Source organism: Rhinatrema bivittatum, chromosome 2, assembly GCF_901001135.1.
Source record: "Rhinatrema bivittatum chromosome 2, aRhiBiv1.1, whole genome shotgun sequence".
In the NCBI taxonomy this organism is placed as follows: Eukaryota; Metazoa; Chordata; class Amphibia; order Gymnophiona; family Rhinatrematidae; genus Rhinatrema; species Rhinatrema bivittatum.
The window spans coordinates 374,079,516-374,101,690 of record NC_042616.1 but is presented as its reverse complement, the minus strand read 5'-3'; the positions used below and the strand labels follow the sequence as shown (position 1 = coordinate 374,101,690).

At 42.3% G+C, this 22,175-nt stretch overlaps 1 protein-coding gene across 1 annotated transcript in view; it reads right to left on the bottom strand.

Annotated features, from left to right (window-relative positions):
* Positions 1 to 20,238, bottom strand: part of LOC115083294 (dynein heavy chain 5, axonemal-like) — a 1,259,434-nt gene extending 1,239,196 nt beyond the window's left edge. Inside the window, exons 1-4 of the mRNA XM_029587102.1 lie at positions 20,173 to 20,238; positions 16,108 to 16,191; positions 4,835 to 4,906; positions 1,341 to 1,442 (exon numbers count right to left, since the gene is read on the bottom strand). Of these exons, the coding sequence (XP_029442962.1) occupies positions 1,341 to 1,442; positions 4,835 to 4,906; positions 16,108 to 16,122 (189 nt within the window). The 5' untranslated portion in view covers positions 16,123 to 16,191; positions 20,173 to 20,238. The remainder of the gene's footprint in view (positions 1 to 1,340; positions 1,443 to 4,834; positions 4,907 to 16,107; positions 16,192 to 20,172) is intronic.
* Positions 20,239 to 22,175: the final 1,937 nt, after the last annotated feature.

Below are 22,175 nucleotides of genomic sequence, written 5' to 3'. Positions count from 1 at the left end.
CTATTGTGCTTGCTGGCAGCTTGGCAAAGAGAAGTGTAGTAGACTATGTAATACACGTCAAAATATTGCTTTTCTTTTTGGTTAGTTAGAAATACCAGGCAGATATTTTATGTTCCGAATTACCCCCTTAATTCCCTAAAACAACAATTATTTATTTTCTATACTCGTCTTTCTTCTGACCAATATATTTGCTTAAGCTTTTTAATATACTGTTCTGCATAACAGAGACTCTGTCACCAACCAACCATCAGTATTTTCTGCCATCACCACACAAAACCACTTTGGAAAGTAAACCTCTCCATGGGGACAACTGCATAAAGATAAACAAAACTGGCTGCACTACTAATTCATGAAGTTCTTCCCGTGTTATTGTAATTGTAGATGGGCCTGGATTTAGTGGTTGAAAAAAGGGATCTGAGCTCTTCAGTCCTGTTTCCATCTCTTTTATTGACTGAGTGTGATCTTGGGCAAAATCACTTATTCAGACTTCCATTTACCCAAATGAAATTGGGAAACAATATTAATAATATCACCTTTTTCCCTTCAGCCCTCCAAAGTTTCACATGCATTGCACAAGCTGTTAAATCAGTTGAAGAGTCACCCAGCTATTCCATTGTAATGATCACATCTGTTTGAATACAATTTAGTTGTAACATACCAACTATTACTTGTTAATATATGTCAAGTTAAGGAGTAATAGCGTAGTGCTAACTTAAGCAACTCATCTTATCTTGCTAAAATATGGTAACAAGAATCTTTATAGATCTTATTGGTTTCTAATGGCAATAAAGATCTTTGTTACTTTTTAGTCATAGAGTCAATAATTTTGAAAGATATTTCAATGGGTAAAATTGTGTTTTACCTGTGGAAATGGCTTGTTATAACATTGTTGACTCAAAATGCAGATACACTTACACATGTATGTCCTGTATGTACATAAGTTTACCCAGACAGAGAAGAGGTATTGTCAGGAACAGAGTTGGGGAGGGGTTTGCCTTATCATACATACTTTTGGATTTCAAAAATATGCACTTAAAATGTTCCCCAAAATGTGTGACACAAATTAACAGGTATAATTGTGTGTGTGTAGATTTGATGGACTCATTTTCAAAATCAACAAACATGTAAGTTCACTTTGAAAATTGGTGAACTGTAACATATATGTGTTTTTTCTTCCTTTCTTATGTGAGCGATTACAAAATTACCCCACTAATGGCCTAAATAAGGAATCTGATACTTCACCACTAATCTTTCAGTCCATTGTCAAGACATGAGTTATCCTCAGGTCTGCTGTTACTGTGTCTTTAGAAAGCTGTAGTAAAGAAAATGATAATAATTACCTCTTGGGATCTAAGTGCAGGAACCATAACCTGAGCCAGTAACATTTCCAGGCCCTGCAGTATACTTCCATTACTGCATTCAAACATTCCAAAATTCACTTCCTAAAAATAGGAAAACATATTTTACCACTGTTGATTTTAACCAAACCGTATACAGAACAATATTCATAGAACCTGATTAAAATCTGCAAAAAAAAAAAAAAGAAAAAAGTGATTAAAAGGAAAACCAATGCCAGCAAAAGAGTCATATGCTATCTTTCAGTCTGCTGCCTACAACCAAAAATTTGCTGGTGATCTTCCACCTACAAAAATACTGATATTGACTTGGAACGCAGTACTCATAAGTAAGAATATGAAAGCCCCATTATCACTGAAAAACAGATTATTCCATAGATGTCACTTATCAAATCACATAATGCTGATTTTAACTATACCTTTTTCATGAGAGCGAGAGACTAGCCATAGTACCTGCACACTAGATAGGTATTTATATCTGTATGGGAAGCCCACCTAGTAACTCGAGGTGAAGTTTAGGTATTAGTGTAGGGGTTATGGGCCACTTTGACATTCAAAGTGAGACGTATGAACAGCACAGTGCTCTCTTGCAGTCGATCGCCTTTGCCCTCACTTTGTCACAGGGAGCGACCGTCGCTCCCTGTGACATAGTGAGGGCAAAGGCGATTGGAGCCATTTTGAAACCAGTCCAGCACCGGGCTCCCGGACCCCCCCCCCCCCCCCACTAGACCACCAGGTACATGTAAAAGGTTTTTGGGGGGGTCGAGCTAGGTCGAGCGAACATTGCACAAATCTCATCTTTGGGTGAGTTTCCTCACTCCGAAGGTCGTCAAATCTTCACAAGAGAGCACTGTGCTGTTCATACGTCTCACTTTGAATGTCAAAGTGGCCCCTAACCCCTACTCTAATACCTAAACCTCACCTGGAGTTACTAAGTGGGCTTCCTATAGAGATATAAATACCTCTCTAGTGTGAGCACATTACGGCTAGGTGCGCTCTCTCTCTCTCTCTCTTTCTCTCATTGGATGTAGAGGTATTAGTGCACTTTGCAATGAACAGCCTATTACCATAAAGCAGGCCCCTTTTCCTATCACATGCGATATTGCATTTTCATAAATCCAGGCCTAAGATATTTATTTATTTATTTATTTTCTTTTACTATACCGATGCTCAAGACTAGGTCTTATCGTACCGGTTTACAATGTAACTGAGGGGAAACCAATTAACATCAAGGTAGAAAGTAAAGTTACATTAAACAGGGAGCATAAAACCTGGGCAATGGAAGACAGTACAGAATTTAAACTAAGAAACAATTAGAGAGAGATAAATATATATATATAATCAACAAAAACTATAAGATACGTAAACATAGATTTATCCTAGGCAGTTATTAGCATGGTATGTCCAGTGGGAGAAGGAAAGGGTGAGGTTGGGTGGGGGGGAAGGGGAGAGGGAAAAGAGGGGGGGGTAGGGATTAAGGAGGGGTGGGAGAATGAGAGACAGTGATGGTTGAGGAGATCCTTCAGCGGTAGGCTTCTGCGAACAGCCAGGTTTTCAATTTCTTTCTGAATGTTGAATGGCATTGTTCTTGGCGTAAGTCTTGGGGAAGTGAATTCCAATGTAGTGGACCTGCTGTTGAAAGAGCACGCTTGTGAATAGAGTTGTGGACAGATGATTTGTTGGGGGGGGCCTTGAGCGAACCTTTGTAGGCAGTTCTGATCGGTCTTGCTGAAGTATGTAATTCGAGTGGGAAGGTGAGTTGGAGAGTGGATTGCTGGTAGGCGGATTTGTGGATGATGGTGAGATGGTGAGAGCCTTGAAAAGTATTCTATATTGGATGGGCAGCCAGTGTAGGATTTTTAGGATTGGTGTGATATGGTCCTTGCGACGAGTGTTTGTAAGGATCCTAGCCGCTGCGTTTTGCAGCATCTGAAGAGGTTTGGTGGACGAAGCGGGGAGACCAAGTAATAGAGCGTTACAATAGTCGATCTTTGAAAACAGTATGGCTTGAAGCACCGAACGGAAATCCTTGAAGTGTAAGAGCGGTCTAAGTTGCTTCAGGACCTGTAGCTTGAAGAAGCATTCTTTGGTTGTGGCGTTAATGAATTTTTTGAAATTCATTCTAGAGTCAAGGGTGGCCCCAAGATCTCTGACCTGGTTTGCTAATGGGGTGCTAGCATTATTTGCGAGGGGGTTGTTGTCACTAGGGGAGATAACCAGTAGTTATCTTCTGCCAGTATGGCGCCAGTATGGCGCCGATTGCCTTTGCCCTCACTATGTCACAGGAAGCGACCGTCGCTCCCTGTGACAAAGTGAGGGCAAAGGCGATCGACTGCCAGTATGGCGCCAATCGCCTTTGCCCTCACTATGTCACAGGGAGTGACGGTCGCTCCCTGTGACATAGTGAGGGCAAAGGCGATCGGCGCCATTTTGAAACCAGTCCAGCACCGGCACCGGCACCAAGGGTATGATTGAAGGGATGGTTCCCGGACCCCCCGCTAGACCACCAGGTACATGTAAAAGGTTTTTGGGGGTTCGGGAGGGTGGGAGAAGCAAAGGGGTAATTTGTAAAGGGTCAGGGTGGGTTTTTTTTTTATCGGGCCATCGGCGCCATTTTTATCAGTGGTAGCAAAAATGGCGCCGATGGCCAGAGAGCGGGAGATCGCGCCGGGACACACCCCCCCCCCAATGGACCACCAGGTAATTTAACATTTTGGGGGGGTTCGGGAGGGTGGGGGAGGGTAAAGGATTGGTTTTAAAGGGTCGGGGTGGGTTTAGGGGTTGTTTTGGTGTGCCGGTTTTCCCGCCCTCCCCCCCAAATAATTCCCGTACTCGATTTAACGATTTTTCACGATAAATCGAGGGAATTCCTATTCTATCGAGTCCCTTACCGATTAATGACGATTTTAAAATTATCGAACGATAATTTAAATCGATAAAAAAAGATTCACATCCCTAGTAATAAATATAATGTATGTGCTTCCTGATTGCTAGATGTCATTCTACTAATCAGCAGCCTTCCTGGAGCAGAAATCATACATGGTTTATTTCACTTTACACTGTTCCTGAGAATAACTTGTTTACACTAGCTGCTTGACAGCAGGAAGATAATTATTAAGCTATTAATGCTCAACTCCTACTGTAATCCTGTCAAATGAATGAGTTCTGTAGCATCCTTAACTTTCTTTGTTGCAATCTAAGGTCAATAGGAGGCATACAGTCATTAAAGGTTGCTCTCTCTTAGATAATATATTTTGTTAACATGTTGAAACTAACAAAATCTATGGTGCTGTTCATGTTGCCTTACAAAAAGATGATAGCTTATTATGTCAATATGCAAAACTCCTAAACCTTTGAGTAATTTTTGGTGTCATTAGTGCATGTCACCATTGTTTTCTATAAAGAATCAATGTTACCTTGTGTGTTTTCTACCCTCATTGCCCAGAAAATAGTTTGTTCTTTCAAAGGGGACAACTCACCTGAGAGACATTTGCTATAGAAATTGCTTTTTCTGTAGTCCTCAAGAAAAATAAACAAATCCCAGTCAAACCCTGTATAAAAGAAAATACAAAATATGCAGTCTCAAAAGCATATGGACATACTCTCCATCACAGTTCTCATTTTGTTTTCTTCACCAAATGAATTTGCAATCAGTTTGAAACTTAAAACATAATAATGAACCACATTAATTTAGCTTACAATATCTGAAGCTGGTTTGAAAGGTTTTCTGGAGAAAGTTAAATGTTCATTTTCGGGTGGATTTTAAAAGCCCTGCTCGCGTAAATCCGGGCGGATTTACGCGAGCAGGGCCTTGCGCGCCGGCGGCCTATTTTCCATAGGCCGCCGGCGCGCGCAGAGCCCCGGGACGCACGTAGGTCCCGGGGTTTTCTGAAGGGGGGCGTGTCGGGGGCGGGTCCGAACGATGCGGCGTTTTGGAGGCGGGACGCGGCGTTTTGGGGGCGGGCCCGGGGGCGTCGTTTCGGCCCGGGGCATTCCGTGGGCGTGGCCTCGCCCTCCGGAACCGCCCCCGGGTCGGGTCTCGGTGCGCCAGCAGCCTGCTGGCGCGCGTGGATTTACGTCTCCCTCCGGGAGGCGAAAAAATCCATGGATAAAGGTAGGGGGGGATTTAGATAGGGCCGGGGGGGTGAGTTAGGTAGAGGAAGGGAGGGGAAGGTGAGGGGAGGGCGAAAGAGAGTTCCCTTCGAGGCCGCTCTGATTTCGGAGCGGCCACAGAGGGAACGGAGGCAGGCTGCGCGGCTCGGCGCGCGCCGGCTGCCCAAAATCGGCAGCCTTGCGCGCGCCAATCCAGGATTTTAGAGGATACGCGTGGCTATGCGCGTATCTTATAAAATCCAGCGTACTTTTGTTTGCGCCTGCTGCGCAAACAAAAGTACGCGATCGCGCAGTTTTTAAAAATCTACCCCTTTATTTGGTACTTTCCTCTTGTATGCTCTGGAACTTAAAAACACATCCACATATCCAGAACACTGATAATGCTAGAACACACTTAATTGCCATATGGCATTTAATAACATGACAGAATTTTGAGAATCATACCCTATGGTGTGAATTTTCAAAATGTTATGCACATAAAAATTAACATACACGCGTGTCTATGAAGCATTCACGTGCAGCACGCATTTGCTAACGGGCGGATTTTAAAAGCCCTGCTCGCCGGCGCGCCTATTTTCCATAGGCCGCCGGCGCGCGCAGAGCCCCGGGACGCGCATATATCCCGGGGTTTTTGTGACAGGGCGTGTCGAGGGCGTGTCGGGGCGGGACCTGATGATGCGGCGTTTCGGGGGCAGGGCCGGGGCATGGCGCCGGCCCGGGGGCGTGGTCCAGGCCTTCGGACCAGCCCCCGGGTCGGAGGACGGCGCGCCAGCAGTCCACTGGCGCGCGTAGATTTACGTCTGCTTCTCGCAGGCGTAAATCTACGGACAAAGGTAAGGGGGGGTTAGATAGGGCTGGGGGGGTGGGTTAGGTAGAGGAAGGGAGGGGAAGGTGAGGGGACGGAGAAAGAGAGTTCCCTCCGAGGCCGCTCCGATTTCGGAGCAGCCTTGGAGGCAGGCTGCGCGGCTCGGCGCGCGCCGGCTGCCCAAAATCGGCAGCCATGCGCGCGCCGATCCAGGATTTTAGAGGATACGCGCGGCTATGCGCGTATCTTATAAAATCCAGCGTACTTTTGTTTGCGCGAGCAGGGCTTTTAAAATCCGCCCGTGTGTGAGTAGATTTATTTCAGCTATTTTACATGCCAAGTTCAAACTTGTATGTTTTTTTTAATATTCTATCTCTTTATTAATTTCAAAAAAGACAATTTCAAGAAATATCTTGCTTAAAGAATAAAATAGACATGAATAAAAAAAGCAGAAAAAAGAAAAAGCAATATAAATACAATTACAATTGCTATTTAGTCCACATTAATAGGAAGAGAAGAGCACAAAAGAAATACCATTTTAAACAAATAAAGAATCTACTACTAAGATTCTACCTAAGTTACATGACCCATCTTGCTAGCTCCAGCTGCAATCGGTCTATCTTGCAAAAAACTTCTAATTGGATAGGATCTATAGAGATGAATTTGACATTTTGAAGATTAATTATACACTTGGAAGGAAAGCATAGTGCAAAAGTAGCACCAAAGGCCAAAATCATAGGTTTCTTTTTCAAGATAAAGCTTCCTTCTAACTTGAGTTTCCCTGATGTCAGGGAACAAAAACATTTTTTACCCATGAAAATGTTACTTGTGAAACAAAATAAAAGTTTAAGAGTCTGATTCTCTGGCAAAAACTACCAATAAAGTTGACCTATCCATATTCTCTGAGCTGGACTGCTCTAAGAAAGCAGAAAGGTCCACTACATTTCCAGGAACCTCTGACTGAGAGGAAACAAAAGAAGAACTTTTTATATCAGATCAATTAGAAACTTTAGAACTTCTGGTATAGCCTCTTTTGAAATCTTAAGGACTACTAAATAAAACTTTCTAAGCATTTCTAGTGGTGATAAGATAGCACAAATAGGAAAATTTAAAAATCTTAAAATTACACCTTCTGCCCAAATTTTCAAGCCTGCGATGAATAGACTGACAGTCCTTTATAAGGGCTGCTTCACATTCCTAAAACTTAACATATTTGAGCTACAATTCACTAAACTTTCCAGACTGTTCAGAAATAACTTGAGAATGTTCTTTCAAAACTGCAGAATAATTATGAATGATATTAGCCAGAGAGTCAAATTTTGAGGTTTACAGTCTGGTCCAGCTTAGAGATGGCAGCTCATAATTCATCTAAAGTTATAATACCTTGCTTAGAAGATGGTAAAGCAAGCCCAGCTACATAATCTGGGGGAGTCAACAACATATCTCCAGGAACAGCTCCTAAGGACCTCTCATCTCCAGAAGGCAGTAGGGTTGTGCAGGGAAAAAACATTAGTTTTCGTTGTGGTTTGTTTTTGGGAGGATTTTTTCTCAAGAATATTGATTTGTGGAGTGTTGATTCATTTCATTTGTGAGAAAAAAGGCCTAGGCCCAGGCTGAAGCTTTGGTAATGCATAGATCATCTCAGCTTACCCAATGCTGAGGCTTCGACCTAGTCTGGAACCCAAGCCTGACACCGTGGCCTGGCACAGAGTTTGGGCCCAACAGCGAGGCCTCAACCTGGACCCAGGCCTGATGCCATGATCTAGAGGCCGGGTACCAACACCTGGGACTCAGCCCAGATCCAGTTCTCAACACTGCAACCCAACCTGGAAGTTGGGCCCTGATGCCGGGGCTTTGGCTCAGACTCGGGCCTGACACTGTTATGCCACGACCCAGCCTGGAGGCTGGGTCCCAACACCGGGGCCTCGAACCGGACCCAAGCCGAATACCGCAACCCAACCCAAAGGTCAGGTCCCGATTCCTGGACCTCAGCCTAGGGTTAGATCCAGGCCCAGAGCTCAGGCCTCTCAGCAACTTCCACATCGTCCTCTTCTTTTTTTCTACTGTGCAATGGGGTGAATGTGCCGGAGTTAATTAACTCTAATTGCAACATATGGTGTCAGAAGGAAGAAGAAGATGATGCGCGAGGAGCTGCAAGGCCTGGGCTCCGGGTCTTGGCCTGATTCTAGGCCAAGGTCCAGGTATCAGGAACTGGCCTCTGGGTTGCATTGTGGCATCAGGTCTGGGTCCAGGCTCCAGCCTAGGCTGAGGCCCAGCTGTCGGGGCCCAGCCTTCATCGAATACTCGACGAACAAGGTAAATTTTCTTTTACATTTTCGGAGGTCACGATTGGGCCTAGGCTATGGACCCTGCTTTAGGCCTTGGCCTATGCTCTAGGTGAGGCACCGGCTTTTGGCCTAGGCCTGATGCATTAGTTTAAAATGAATTGAATGAATAAGATTTGTTTTATTCAAGGGGGCCCTGATTCGATTCGGGGCACCCCAAATAAAACAAATATGCCTTATTTGTTGCGCTTTGCACTTTCATTTTAAATGAATGCACATCCCTAGCAGGCAGTGGAGAGAATCTTCATCATTGCCCAATTGACAGATCCTCTGGAAGCTGGGTTGAAAGTCAATGTAGGTTAAGGTCCAGTGGGACTCAGAGAAACCAGTCTCCTCTTAAATGGGAAAACTGCTTCCAGTTCTACTGATCCCAACATACCTGGTGGAAAAAAAGCAGCAATAGACAGCTTGCTCAATTAGGCTGCAGTAGTAGGTTGAGATGGGACAGCATATCCACTGCCTTTCTTCTTTTTTCCCATTGCCAGCACAGAGGCATGAGCAACAAAATTTCTACACAAATGATTTTAAAGCCACCAGTCCCCTCCTGCTGAAAGAAGAGAGCTTCCAGTGTTCTTTCCTCTCCCAAAACCACTGCACAGAAGATTTTAAGGCCACCAGACATCTCCTGCTGACATCGCAGAGGGCGGGGGAAGTGTAAATTTATTTATTTATTTATTTATTTTATTTAACGGTTTTATATTCATCAAAGATATCACATCGGTTCACAGCGTAACAAGAAACTAGTGCCAGTGGCGGCGCTTTACATCGAACAAGTTTAACATAATACAGTTAAAAAATTTTGGAACATAATAACTAGAGCATGAGGAAAGGTAGGGGAAGTAAAACATTAAACTAAAATTAGAGTAACATGATTACAAGATGGTAAAAGAAGAGAAAAAAGGGGGGGGAGAAGTGACAGAAGAATAAAATTAGATTAGTGAATTATTGTAAGCGAAGATTGCAGGTATATACAAAATGTACAATTATAGGGAATAATATAAAATAACAATAGTTCAGGGAGGGGTGAGGTGAGAAGGGGGGGGGAGAGGTAGGGAATGGAGGGGGGAAGGGTAATACAGAAGGGAGGGAGAAGAGGAATGGTGTAAGCTTAGGGAGAAGCCAGTTCAAGCGGGGACTCACCCGCTTTTAGTGAAAAACCAAGTCAAGAGGGGACAGAGAAGGGAGGGTGTAGATGAGAGCACGGGGACTTTAAGTATATGCTTTGGTGAAGAGCCAGGTCTTGAGCTTGCGCTTGAAGGTTTTTGAACATTCTTCTTGGCGAAGTTCAACTGGCATTGTGTTCCAGAGAATAGGCCCGGCGATAGATAATGCACGGGCTCTCGTGGAGGTTAATTTGTAAAGTTTAGGTGAGGTGGTGGGCATGGTGGCGAGATGAATGTGTCTAGTGGGTTTATTAGCTTGGTGAAATCGGAGGGTGTCATTGAACCAATTCATTTCGGGATTGAACAAGGCCTTATGAACGAGTGAGAGAGCCTTATATTGTATACGGGAAGCTATGGGAAGCCAAAGTAGATCTTTTAGGACCGGTGTGATGTGGTCGTGTCTGTGTGTGTTGGTCAAAATCCGGGCTGTTGTATTTTGTAGTATTTGAAGGGGGTGGATGGCATTGTTGGGGAGTCCGAGGAGAAGGGAATTACAATAGTCGATTTTGGCAAAGATAATGGTTTGTAGAACCGTACGGAAGTCAGGAGGATGAAGTAGAGGTTTAAGTTTCTTAAGGGTGTGAAGTTTAAAAAATCCATCCTTTATTATACTACTGATGAATTTCTTCAGTGTGAGGTGGCCATCGAGAATGATACCCAGATCTCGGACTTGTTGAGCAAATGGGATGTGTGACAGAAGAGAGGAGTTCAGTTGGTTTTGGGGTGAGATAAGCATAATTTCAGTTTTAGTGGTATTAAGGGCTAAGTGGATGGAAGATAGGAGATTGTTTATGGATTGAAGGGTATCTTTCCAGATATCCATGGTTTTTGAAAGAGAGTCGGTAATGGGGATGAGCAACTGAACATCGTCAGCGTATATATAGTGAGGGAGGTTGAGGCTAGAAAGGAGGTAACAGAGGGGTAAGATGTAGATATTGAAAAGGGTTGAGGAGAGGGATGAACCTTGTGGGACACCTTGCTTGAGGGGTATGGCCTTGGAGATATGATTTCCTAGCTGAATTTTGAAATCTCTGTTACTAAGGTAGGAGTTGAACCAATTGAGAGCAACACCTGTGATGCCAATTTCAGTTAATCGCTGTAGGAGAATGGAATGGCTGATGGTATCAAACGCAGAGGAGATATCAAGAAAGGCAAGGATATAAGATTGTCCTTTCTCGAAGCCTTTGAGTATATGATCTGATAGAGAGAGTAAAAGAGTCTCGGTGCTATGAGATTTTCGAAAACCGTACTGAGAAGGTGCAAGGATGTGATTGTCATCGAGATATTCGGTGAGTTGTTTGTTAACGGTTTTTTCAAGGAGTTTGGATATGAAAGGGAGATTGGAAATGGGGCGGTAATTGGCTAGATCAGAGGGGTCTAGTTTAGGTTTTTTTAGAATAGGTTTGACGATTGCTTGTTTAAGGGGGACAGGTACCTTTCCTGAGTTAATGGACAGGTTGATGATATTAGTTAAGGGTTTAGCAATCAGGTTAGGTATTGCGAGAAGATGTTTGGTGGGTATTGTGTCAGTTGGATGGGTGGAGGGTTTGGCCTTTTTAATGAGAATTTCTATTTCTAGTGTAGAAGTGCATGATAGAGAAGATAGAATATTAGTGTTATTTCTAGTCTTAATTTGGTTGCAGATGGGTTCAGATTGTTGGATGGGAGTGGATGATGCATTGGTGAACTTGGATATCAATTTGTCTATTTTGGTTTGGAAAAATGTGGCAAGTTCTTCACATTTAGATTTGGCTACGTCATCTGGGACGTCAGAAGCTGCTGACTTGGTAAGAGAGTTAACGTACTCATATAGCACTTTAGGATTGTATTGGAATTGGTGTATTTTGTTAGCGAAGAAATCTCGTTTTGTATTGTTAAGTTTTTCTTTATACAGGTGTAGGGAGGATTTGAATTGTGCCAAATGTTTATGAGATGGGTCATGGCGCCAAATCTTTTCGGATTTTCGAAGTTGTTGTTTGAGGTTTTTTAGTTCGTGGGAGTACCAAGGTTTCTTTTTGTTGTTGTTTTGTGAGGAGATGAGTTTGGCTTGTAGGGGGCACGTGGATTTGGCTATAATATTTGTAATGTCATGCCATGAGGCCAGTAAAGAAACCAGCTTCCGGTGCAAGATCTTGAGGATGAAGTCCCGTTGCAGACAACAGGAGGATGCCTCGATGCAATCCCAAAATATGGGTAGAGAGGTTCTCCCGGTGTTATGTCAAACAAAGCTGGCAATAGCGATATGTGACACTAATACGGTTCTTGGAAGATAACACGACCTAGAACCTTCCGAAACCATGTGGCCCAATTTAGCTACCAGGTCTCGATGGGATTGCTGCTGAAGTGGGTTTAGAGTACTTACCATCCTTCATGATGGATCGCAGAAGGATGAGTTGGTGAATCTCGATGGCTCCATGGATTTCAGGAGGCATCGAGGACAGCTGAGGGACATAATCGTCTGGCTCAACTCTGTAATCTGGTATGGTAGCACAGCTACAGAGGAGACAGACTAGGCGTGTCTGGCGTTTCCACATTATTTTCTGGTAGCTCAGAACCCCGCACCAGTGTCAGTGGGGAATGCCTCGGTGCCTCGGGTGCAGAGAAGCACATGACTCATGAACCCGGGCTCATTTTGCAACTGGCTCAATGTACATTGACGCCGGTGTGGAATAGGTATTCCTCAGAGCTCGACCCGGTTATTCTCCAGCACCAAGGAACTGCCACCGATGTGCAGAACAGTGGCGGTGGCAGTAGCAATGTCTCCCTTGGCACTCGGCCCGGTCATTCTCCAGCACCGAGTAAGATAGCACCAATGTTCTGGATTGCTTCGGTGGCAGACGGTCACCGTGCCGGTGACGATGATTGCCACAGTGCTCAGCCCGGTCTTTCCCCAGCGCCCTCACTGGTGGATGCCCTCGCTGTCTTGGATGGCAAGGGGTGACAGATTGTCAGCATGCCTGCACTGCTCTTGGCACTGTCTAGTGCCTAGGATGATATGGGGCTTTGGTTAAGAACCTGAAGTATGGAGCATTTTGTTTAGTCGAGGGCATTGCATTTAGGCGCTACAGTAGTATTGACGGTATCAATGATGGCATTGAAGGCAGCCTCGAGGGTATCATCGATAGCATCGATGGAAGTGTTGATGGCACGAGTGGAGCACTGATAACATTGACAGAAGCACCGATGGCATCGACAGCATCGGTGGAGTCGACGAAGGCATCAATGATGGCACCGACGGAATGTACTTGGGCAACGATGGCACTGACACTGGCATCAACATGGGCATCGATGGAATTGACATGGACATCGATGGCATCGACCCGGGCATTGATGGCACCAATGTGGGCATCGATGGAATTCATGGGGGGGATCAGTGTCATGGATGTAAACATCGATGGCACTGACAGAATCGATGCGGGCATCAATGGCGTCGATGGAACCGAAGGGGGGTATCGATGGCATTGATGGAGGCCAGAAGGTATCGATGGGGGTATCGACCGCAACAAAGGTACTGAGGGAATCGATGGAGGCATGGATTAGACAGCGGCCCTGCTGGCAATGGTAACCGTGGATGTCCCTATCCCTCTAGCTCTAATAACCAGGTGGAGGATCGCAGGAGGACACTCATAGGCTTTGTGGGGCTAACTGAGGATAAAAACACAGGGAGAAGGGAGACCTCAATTTGGTTGGTAGGCCGGGGAAACCGTTAGTGAGGTGACAGGGACCGACTGAAAAATTGGGCATAGTACTCACCGAGCGTCAATTAAATGTACGCGAAGGGAGACCCGTGTAGTGAAAAATTATGTGTGAAGTAAAACTTCAAGTGTTTCCATGAGAAACGTTGTGAGAAATTTCTCACAGAGCTCCTGACCGCGATGATAACTGCAGCGCAGAAAAAAGAAGACTGAAGGGAGACACCTGTGGACAGAGGGATAATGGCATGCTGGGCATGCTCAGTGTACTCAGTGTGCCAGTATTAGTCAAAGCTTTCTAGAAACTTTGACAGAAAAGTTTTCCGTGACAGGGCTCCATCCACTGACATTACCCATATGTGAGGACTACCATCCTGCTTGTCCTGTGAGAATACTTTGTACAAATAATCTCCTCTTTTTACCTTTCATCGCTCCAAATGTCAGAAAATCTTCAGTGATGTCAACTTTGCTGTTTGTACCTCTGGCTGTGTATGTAAAACTGCCCCCCCCCCCCCCAAACCTACACCATCCCGAGTTAAAAGTGCCCCTCTTACAGTGGTAAAAATAGTAAAGTTACATATTGGTCTCTATAGAGTCTCTCTCTCTCTCTTACTCTCTCTCCTGCCTGAATGGAATTTGTGATGATAATAACTTTTTTGGTTGGTAACGTGCCTGCGGTGGATTAATCAGCATGTGATGTGAAAATTAGTGCAGGTATGATAAATTACATGCAGGAGCAAGGAAATTAAGCCTAACCATGCCCCCTTTTTATCACAGGTGCTATTTTCACTATATTTATAGCTTTTAGATGAATCTAGGCCTACATTTGCTGGCAAGACATTGGCTGAAAATGGACTCAATTTTTTTAAATTCTTGTGGCTGCTCCCTTACAATTCCTCTGAACCTCTAGAAGCAGCCATGATAGCATGAAAGCCACAAATTATCTCACACTCAGTAGATTCAATTGTCTTTTTTAGTCTATGCATCACAAAGTGTCACGGTTCCACCTGCTATCTGGCCTCCCCACCAGCAGATGTCATCAGTGAGCTACACTCATAGCTGCCCTAGCCACTTCCTCAATGATCACCTGACACAGCAATTCCAGCCCTACTTAAGCCAGCTTGTCCATTCCCTCAGTGCCTATTCATTGAGTCACCTCAGCTCCTTGACCTGGCCATCCTTGTCTTGCTATTCTGTTTTGCCTTGTGGCCTACCCAGGCCTTCTGTCCTGTCTTGTGGCCTACCTAGGCCTTCTACCTTGCCTTGCAGCCTACCTTGGCCTCCTGCCTTGCTTTGTGGCATTCCAGGCCTACCTGCCTTGCTTTGGGCCCTTCCAGGCCATCAGGCCTTATTCTACAGCCTTTCAGGCCCACCTGCCATGTTCAGTGCCCTCTTGGACTTTCCTATCCTACCTTGCGACCTTCAGGTCTTCTAGGATCGCCTAGCCAGTCTTGTGCCCTGTTTGGGCCTTCTTATTTCCTGTTGCCTGTCTAGTCCAGTCCTTGTCCAGTCCTTGTCTTGTTCTGCCCAGTCCAATCCCTTGTACGCATTCCCAGGCCTTGTCTTTGTCTCTGCTTTAAGCCTTCCCTTGAATCCAGCATCTCCAGTCCTGTCAGTACTTAGTTCCAGCCTCCAAACTGTACCTAGTTCCAGCCCTCAGTATATGCCTGTATCTAGCTCCCAGTCTGTGCCTGCATCACCATGACATTCTCTAAGAGGAGTCCTACCGGATTCCAGAACCCAAGGGCTCAACCTGTCGGGGAGAGGCTGGATAGGTAGAAGACCAGCACAGAAGCCTTGCACTCCTGTAGAAGCAGTCCTGCTTCTACAGGAGTGATCCCGAATTCCAGCTTGTCTGAAAATGACACAAAGGACATCTTACACATTGTATGAACCCATCAATCTCATTTTGTGAGATAGTTTGTGGCAGTCTTCCAAATATAGTAATTCCCAGTGATTCTGGAGAACAGCTAAGAAATGTTTTTAAAAAATGACTTAGTATTGATTTTTTTAGCCTAACAAATGCATCCTACACTTTTGGGCTTCCAGCCCAATCAGAACTGGTCTCTGCCATGAGCCTTCATTTCAACTATCTAGGGATTTTTTACCCTATTTATATCCTTCCTCCATATCTACTTGGCCCAGCCATTGCAGTATTAGTCCTCGCCAGAGGGCCATGCTCCAGAGCTGTCTCTAGGACTCTACAAATTTGGAACCTATATCCAGCCAGTAGGTGTCATTGTTGAGTGATGACTAAGGCCCCTCCCCCCAAGGGCCGTGAGCATTGCTTCCATAGCATGTTGCCCCATTGGCTGGAAGAAAAGGAAATCCTGGCCCAGGAACTGAACCCAGATGCTCCACATAACAGTAAACAGCACTGCCTCCGAGCTAGCTTAAAACGTTCTGCATATACAGGAAATATAGCTTTGTCTTAGGCTTGCATTCTATTTTCTTGTTGATACAAAGCTCTTTTGTGCCAGAGGATGGCACAAATAATTCTCTTTAGTTTGGGCATTTCCTGATATGTCAAGGTGGCAAACTAAAACTCCTCCACTAGGAAATTAAGTGATAGGAAAACACAGCTTGTCATGCAATTATTGCTTGATTATTCATACTAGGAAGCATTAGGTGTACCTCAGTAGATCCCATGGTAATAAAAAGTTTCTTTGGAGAAATTGAATTGGCAGAGATGTTGTTGGTCCCATCGGTTTTTTGCTGCTGGTATAAAAGAAAAAAAAAATCATACAACCCGTTAAATATCAAATGTTAGAAAATAATTATTTTACATTAGTATTTCAAATGACGTGATGAAAAAATATACTCAATATTAAGCAAATGATATTCAAGACTGAAAATTGTTGCATAGTTGCAATTAGCTGCTTTGACTGAGAACACAATGGAGGTCATGGAGTTCAACCTTTATCTAATTACCTAGCGAGTCTTCCTTTACACTAATCCAGAGGATAGCATCTCCAACACATTGACAACAAAAATGTCCTTCTCAACCTCAGGTGCTACTATCATTTAAACTTCATGGATTATCACTTATCTCTCCAGTCAATGTCCTCTAATCGCTTTTTCCTCTAAAAGATATCCAGTTTTTTTTGTCAAGTTATTTAATGTTGCAACTTTGAGGGCTGTGCTGGCAAAATGTTCCACTCTCTATCTTAACATTTAACCTTCGTGTTGAAGTACCACAGTGCTTTTATCAGACGTTTTTTGCTTGCCTCAAATATGCTACTTCATATTATGCTAAGAAACTCGCTACTTTTTTGCTCTAATTTTGATCAATCCAATAAACTCAACCGTATATGTCATCTACTATTTATTAAAAATGATGTGCACAGTTTATATTTTCATTCGAAACTGTCCAATTTGGCAATAAGCTAAACATCTAATTTACATATAAAGACTTTCAGTTTTATTATTATTATTTTGGTTTTTCTCTTCTTTATGTGTGGTGTCTTATATTCCTGAAAGGTGCATATTCATTTCTTACAAGAAATTGTAAAATATTGAAAATAACAAGAGTCAATGTTTGCAAAATAACACTATTTTTTTTGACTGTTGAGGACTGGTGGATAAATCTTGCCAGTCAAATGACATTTTGAGTTAGATTCTTTAAGATATCAACATACACAGGTATGGCCTACCCAGGTATGTTGATATCTTAAAGAATCTAATTCAAAATGTCATTTGACTGGCAAGATTTATCCATCAGTCCTCAACAGTCAAAAATAATAGTGTTATTTTCCAAAATAAAACAGTTGAATTAAGTCTACAGAACATATGAGTAAGGGATAATACTTTAGGAATGTGATGAGCTTCACAAATATATTTATGTACAATATTCTACAATTCATTATAAACATAAGAGCCTTTTAAACCATTGAAAAGATTTCTATTTTTCTTTAACTTTTTGTTTGTATCCCATTGATTCCTATGAAGGACCATGTACATGCTTTTAAAGACATTCAAATGAAGCTGTATGGTGACTGTAGTGTAGGTAAGCATTTTTGGCTTCATGTTTTTCTTTTCTGCAGATGATATAATCTGAAGGCAACCATCCATTCGGATTTTCAGCATTTCTACAATGAATGTGCATGATATCTATTTGCATACACTGCCTCCATTATATGCAGATAGGCCCTCCACTAGTACCACACCCCCACACCACAAGTGAACTCTATTTACCATTACACTTTGTCGCCTCCCCCTCAACCAGTTTGTAACTCAGTCACTCTAGTGTCCTTTACCAAGGGCGTTCAATTTATTTATAAGGCTCCTATGCGGAGCCATGTCAAAGGCCTTACTGATATCCAAGGACACTACTAGTACTATCCTTTGATCCAACTCTCTGGTTATCTAATAACAGAAATTGATCAGATTTGTCTGACAAGATCATCCTCTGGTAAAACCTGCTGCACTCTCCTTTGTTTTAGTAGTGATTCTATTAATTTGCTCACCACAAAGGGCAGGCTAATCAGCCTGTAGTTCTCAGCATCCTCCTTACTTCCAGTTTTCTGAATAGGAGCTGGTTCTTTTCAACATTTTCGTGAGTAATATTGCGGAAGGATTGTTGGGAAAGGTTTGTATTTTAGCCGATCATACTAAAATCTGCAAAAGAGTAGACTGCCAGGAAGGTATGGAAAATATGAGGTGGGATCTAGTGAAGTTCAAAGAAAGGTCTAGGATCCAGCAGCTAAGATTTAATGCTAAAAAATGCAGAGATATACATAGGGAGGATAACTTTAATACATGTGCAAGTGCACCAATGAATGTACAGAGATGCACAAACATGCGCAATCATATGTATTTTGTATTATATGTGTAAATGTGCACACACTATATAAAATACGCTTAAAACTATCCAACATTCTCATGTTTTGAAAAGATACGTGGTAAGTATTTTCAAGATAGTCGGATAAGTAACGTTTTAACACTTATCCAGCTATGTTACTTAGCCAAATAAGTAGCAGCTTTTGAGACTTATCCAGCTAACTGGCAGCAAAGTGATCCTAATTTTACATGTGGAGATTTAATTTGCATATTTTCCTTAGCACTTATCGGCTTTTACCCACATAAATCATCAAATTTTGTAACATGCATGTGTGAAGGAAATTACCAGCTTTACCAATTAGTCCACCAGTTTTCCCAGTCTATCTCTAGGTTATCAAGACTCTCCATGTTTTTCAGCCTGAAATCCCCCCAGTTTACTCAGACCCCTCATGCAGTCAGTATAGCTATAAAGAATGTTATTCTCACTTACACCAGATAATTAGCAGTTGTAAATATATGCAAGTAACATACATACAGGAGTCACTTTGATAGGTTATAAAATAACTTATATGCATAAATGTTGGCCCATCCCATTTTTATATGAGAAAATGTATTCACACCTCATTACTGCCATGTGTACGTTTCAGGTTTATAAAATAGCCTTTAAGTGAATATGTGCTATTTCGTGCTCACATGCTATATTTATACATGTGAAACTCTTTGAAAATTCACTTTTAAGATGCAGAAACTCAAGGGAGAGTTACAGTATTGGGGTGAAATTCTTCTAAACACAAAAGAAGAGTAGGATCTGGGGGTGATCATATCTGATCATCTTAAGGAGACTAAACAGGTGAATAAAGTGATGGCAAAAGCCAAAGGAGAGGAATAGATCTGTAAAAGGAAGGTGATATTGCCCCTGTATAGGTCCCTAGTAAGACTTCACTTGGAGTACTGTGTATAATTCTGGAGACCGTACTTTCAAAAGGATATAAATTGGTTGGAGTCGGTCCACAAGGTGACTACTAAAATAGTCAGTGGGCTTCATTCTAAAGCATAAATGGACCGACTTACATATTTAAACATGTATATCCTAAAAGAAAAGCATGAAAAAATATTAAATACCTCCTAGGTTTACATGTACAGGAGGGAAGCTTCTTTCAATGGAAAGGAGGTTCTAGAACGAACGGTCATGGGATGAGTGTGAAAGGGAATAGACTCACGAGCAATCATACTGTATTTCTTTACAGAGAGAGTAATGTTTGCATGGAATAGTCTCCCAGTGGAGGTGGTGGAGTCAAAATAGTATTTGCATTCAAAAAAGTATGGGATAAACAGGGGATCTCTGAGGGATTGATGTGAATTGTAAAGCTAAACTAGTTGGGCAGATTTGATAGGCCATAGGTCTTTTTCTGCCATCATGTTTTTGTGTGTCATGCATATTCCATATGGAAATCTCAAAAACCTGTCTTGATTATGGTCCTTGAGGACCAATTTTGGGAACCACTGTGATAAAAGATCATAAGGCTCATGCATAGGGAAATAAGGCTGATAACATGTTGTGCTAGGGAGTAATAGTCATTCTATATGACTCTCCTTGTGACTTTGGGCAAGTCTCTTCACCTTCCATTGTAAGCCCTCTGGAGATCAGGAAATACCTAGAGTACCTAAATGTAATCTATTTGGAAGTGTCACAAAAGGTGGAATATACATTTTTAAAAAAGTTATTATTCAAAAATCCAGATAAAGGAGCTTTATGTGTTTTCTTAGATATACAGGATCTTTGATTCATATTTTTTAAAGTTAGGAAGTGATCCATTTTACTTCTATAGTGATGAAAAGTTAAGCAAGCTTCTATTAGTAATCAGCACACAATGGTTCAATTATCACAATAATAAGAATATGGACAATATAAATACAAACCTGTGAAACTTCTTGGTAAAAGAAAAGCAACTTTTTAGATCCATTGGGTACAAAGAAGTCTCCCACCATGTTGAACTATAACAAAATGACAACTGCAGTTACAAAACAATAGAGATCAAATTGAATGAATGTAACTTCAGAGGTTCAGCATTACTGAAACTTTCTTTTTACAAAAAACTGGGAAACCTCAAAAAATATACAGTTGAGAAGGATTAAGATATGCTCAATGCGATACGTGGGGGCATCTGTTTGGAAAAGTCCAAGGCTAAGCTGCCCTAACCACCCTTCCCTGCCCCCTGAACATTTTAGAAAATGGATCCTCTAATTATGTTGGTGGAGGGAGGTTGGATCTTTTATTCCTTCTATTGTTTTTTTTCTCACTCTTATGTAGAAGGGCCCCCAACAACTAGTTTAAGCATAGGTGCTTTGGATGTGGTGCAATGGAGGGGTTTCTTTTGAGCCCATTGTTTAAATTATTTTGGAAAATAAAGAATATTTCATGGAATGCATCAAAGCTGGTGAGAGCCACTTGATAAAATACTGATAGTACATCATTTCCTAATGGTAGCACCCTACCTTCACGATAACAGACACAACTTGCCTAGGTAAGAAGAGAGGGCATGCAAGATGTTCTTATACAGGAACTCGTTTCAGTGAAACCCACTCCATGCACGTGAAAGTCACTCCCCTTCAGTAATATACTTTGCTAATAATTGGCAACATTTTCTTTTCTGATTAATAAATCCTAAAGTATATCCTATTCCAGCCAACAGAACAAGCATTATTAACCCAGTCTGCTGTAAAAAAACAAAAACGTCAGTCAAAGTTGTCTTGGGGCTAAAATGCCGGCAGTTTCCAAGTTTTATTACTGCAATGTTCAAAGACAGTAACCCAGTGCTTGAAGTGATATTAAAATACAATTTATAAAAACAAGATTTGCAAACTGAGGATAACTCTGGTACCAATAGCTTACCTTGCAAAAACAGTCCTTCTTACAATTAGTGAGGGGGCCACTTATCTGTTGCACAATCCATCTTGAAGATAGGAAGGTAGTTGCTATGTTATTCTACTCAGATAGGTAGAAATAAACGCTGTAGATGATACTTTTTGTTAAACTAACTTAATGAATTTGATATTAGCTTTCACAAGTTATACTCTCATCATCAGATCAATGCAAAATAAAAAGTTATCACATGTTGATAACAATATCACCTGTTGATGACATTGACCTTTATTTCTCAGTTTTCTAATTACGATATCTTTCAAGTTGCCTCAACTCATATTTCCATTTTACCAAAAATAATCACTTTGAGGCCAATATTCAAAATAAGATGAGCACATAAATTTAAAAATTTATTTTCAGCAAACATAGAGGTTTGTATTCAAAATATTTGTCTGGGTGGGTATTAGGGTAAAAAATGTAGCAGTTGCATTGACGTGGGGTATGCTTGGTTTGGGGCTGTTTCCTGTGTGTAGAGCTTCAGAATGGATCTGATACAGAATGCTGATAGCCTAGTGCATGGTCTTGTCTCCTGAGGATCCAGATTAGTCCTTGGGGAATTCAAAAGGTATGCTAGGATGGCAGGAAGGTGTGCCTGGCATTTAGAAAGCTTAGAGGCCAAGAGACACTGTGGGATTCTAGTGGAAGACAAGTAAGCTCATCATCCTGTGTATATTGATGTTATAGTAACATGATAAATGATGGCAGATAAGGACCAAAATGGTCTACCCAGTTGTGATTCATCCTCTTTTGGTAGCTGTGTTGTGACGTGAAGGTACTGAAACTCTTTGTTAAACTTGTAAGTAGAAATTGTGCCTCATATATTCACTGTGTCTATCCAAGGAAAGGAATTACTGAGGAAAATGATCTGGACTGAATAAATTGGCTGGATTTAAGCTTTGTCCCACCTGTGAGTGTTTGCAATCCTATATCTGCAATATATTCTAAGTCAGGGAATATTTCTATTATCAAGTTATTGATTCATAATAAACCAGCATTTAGA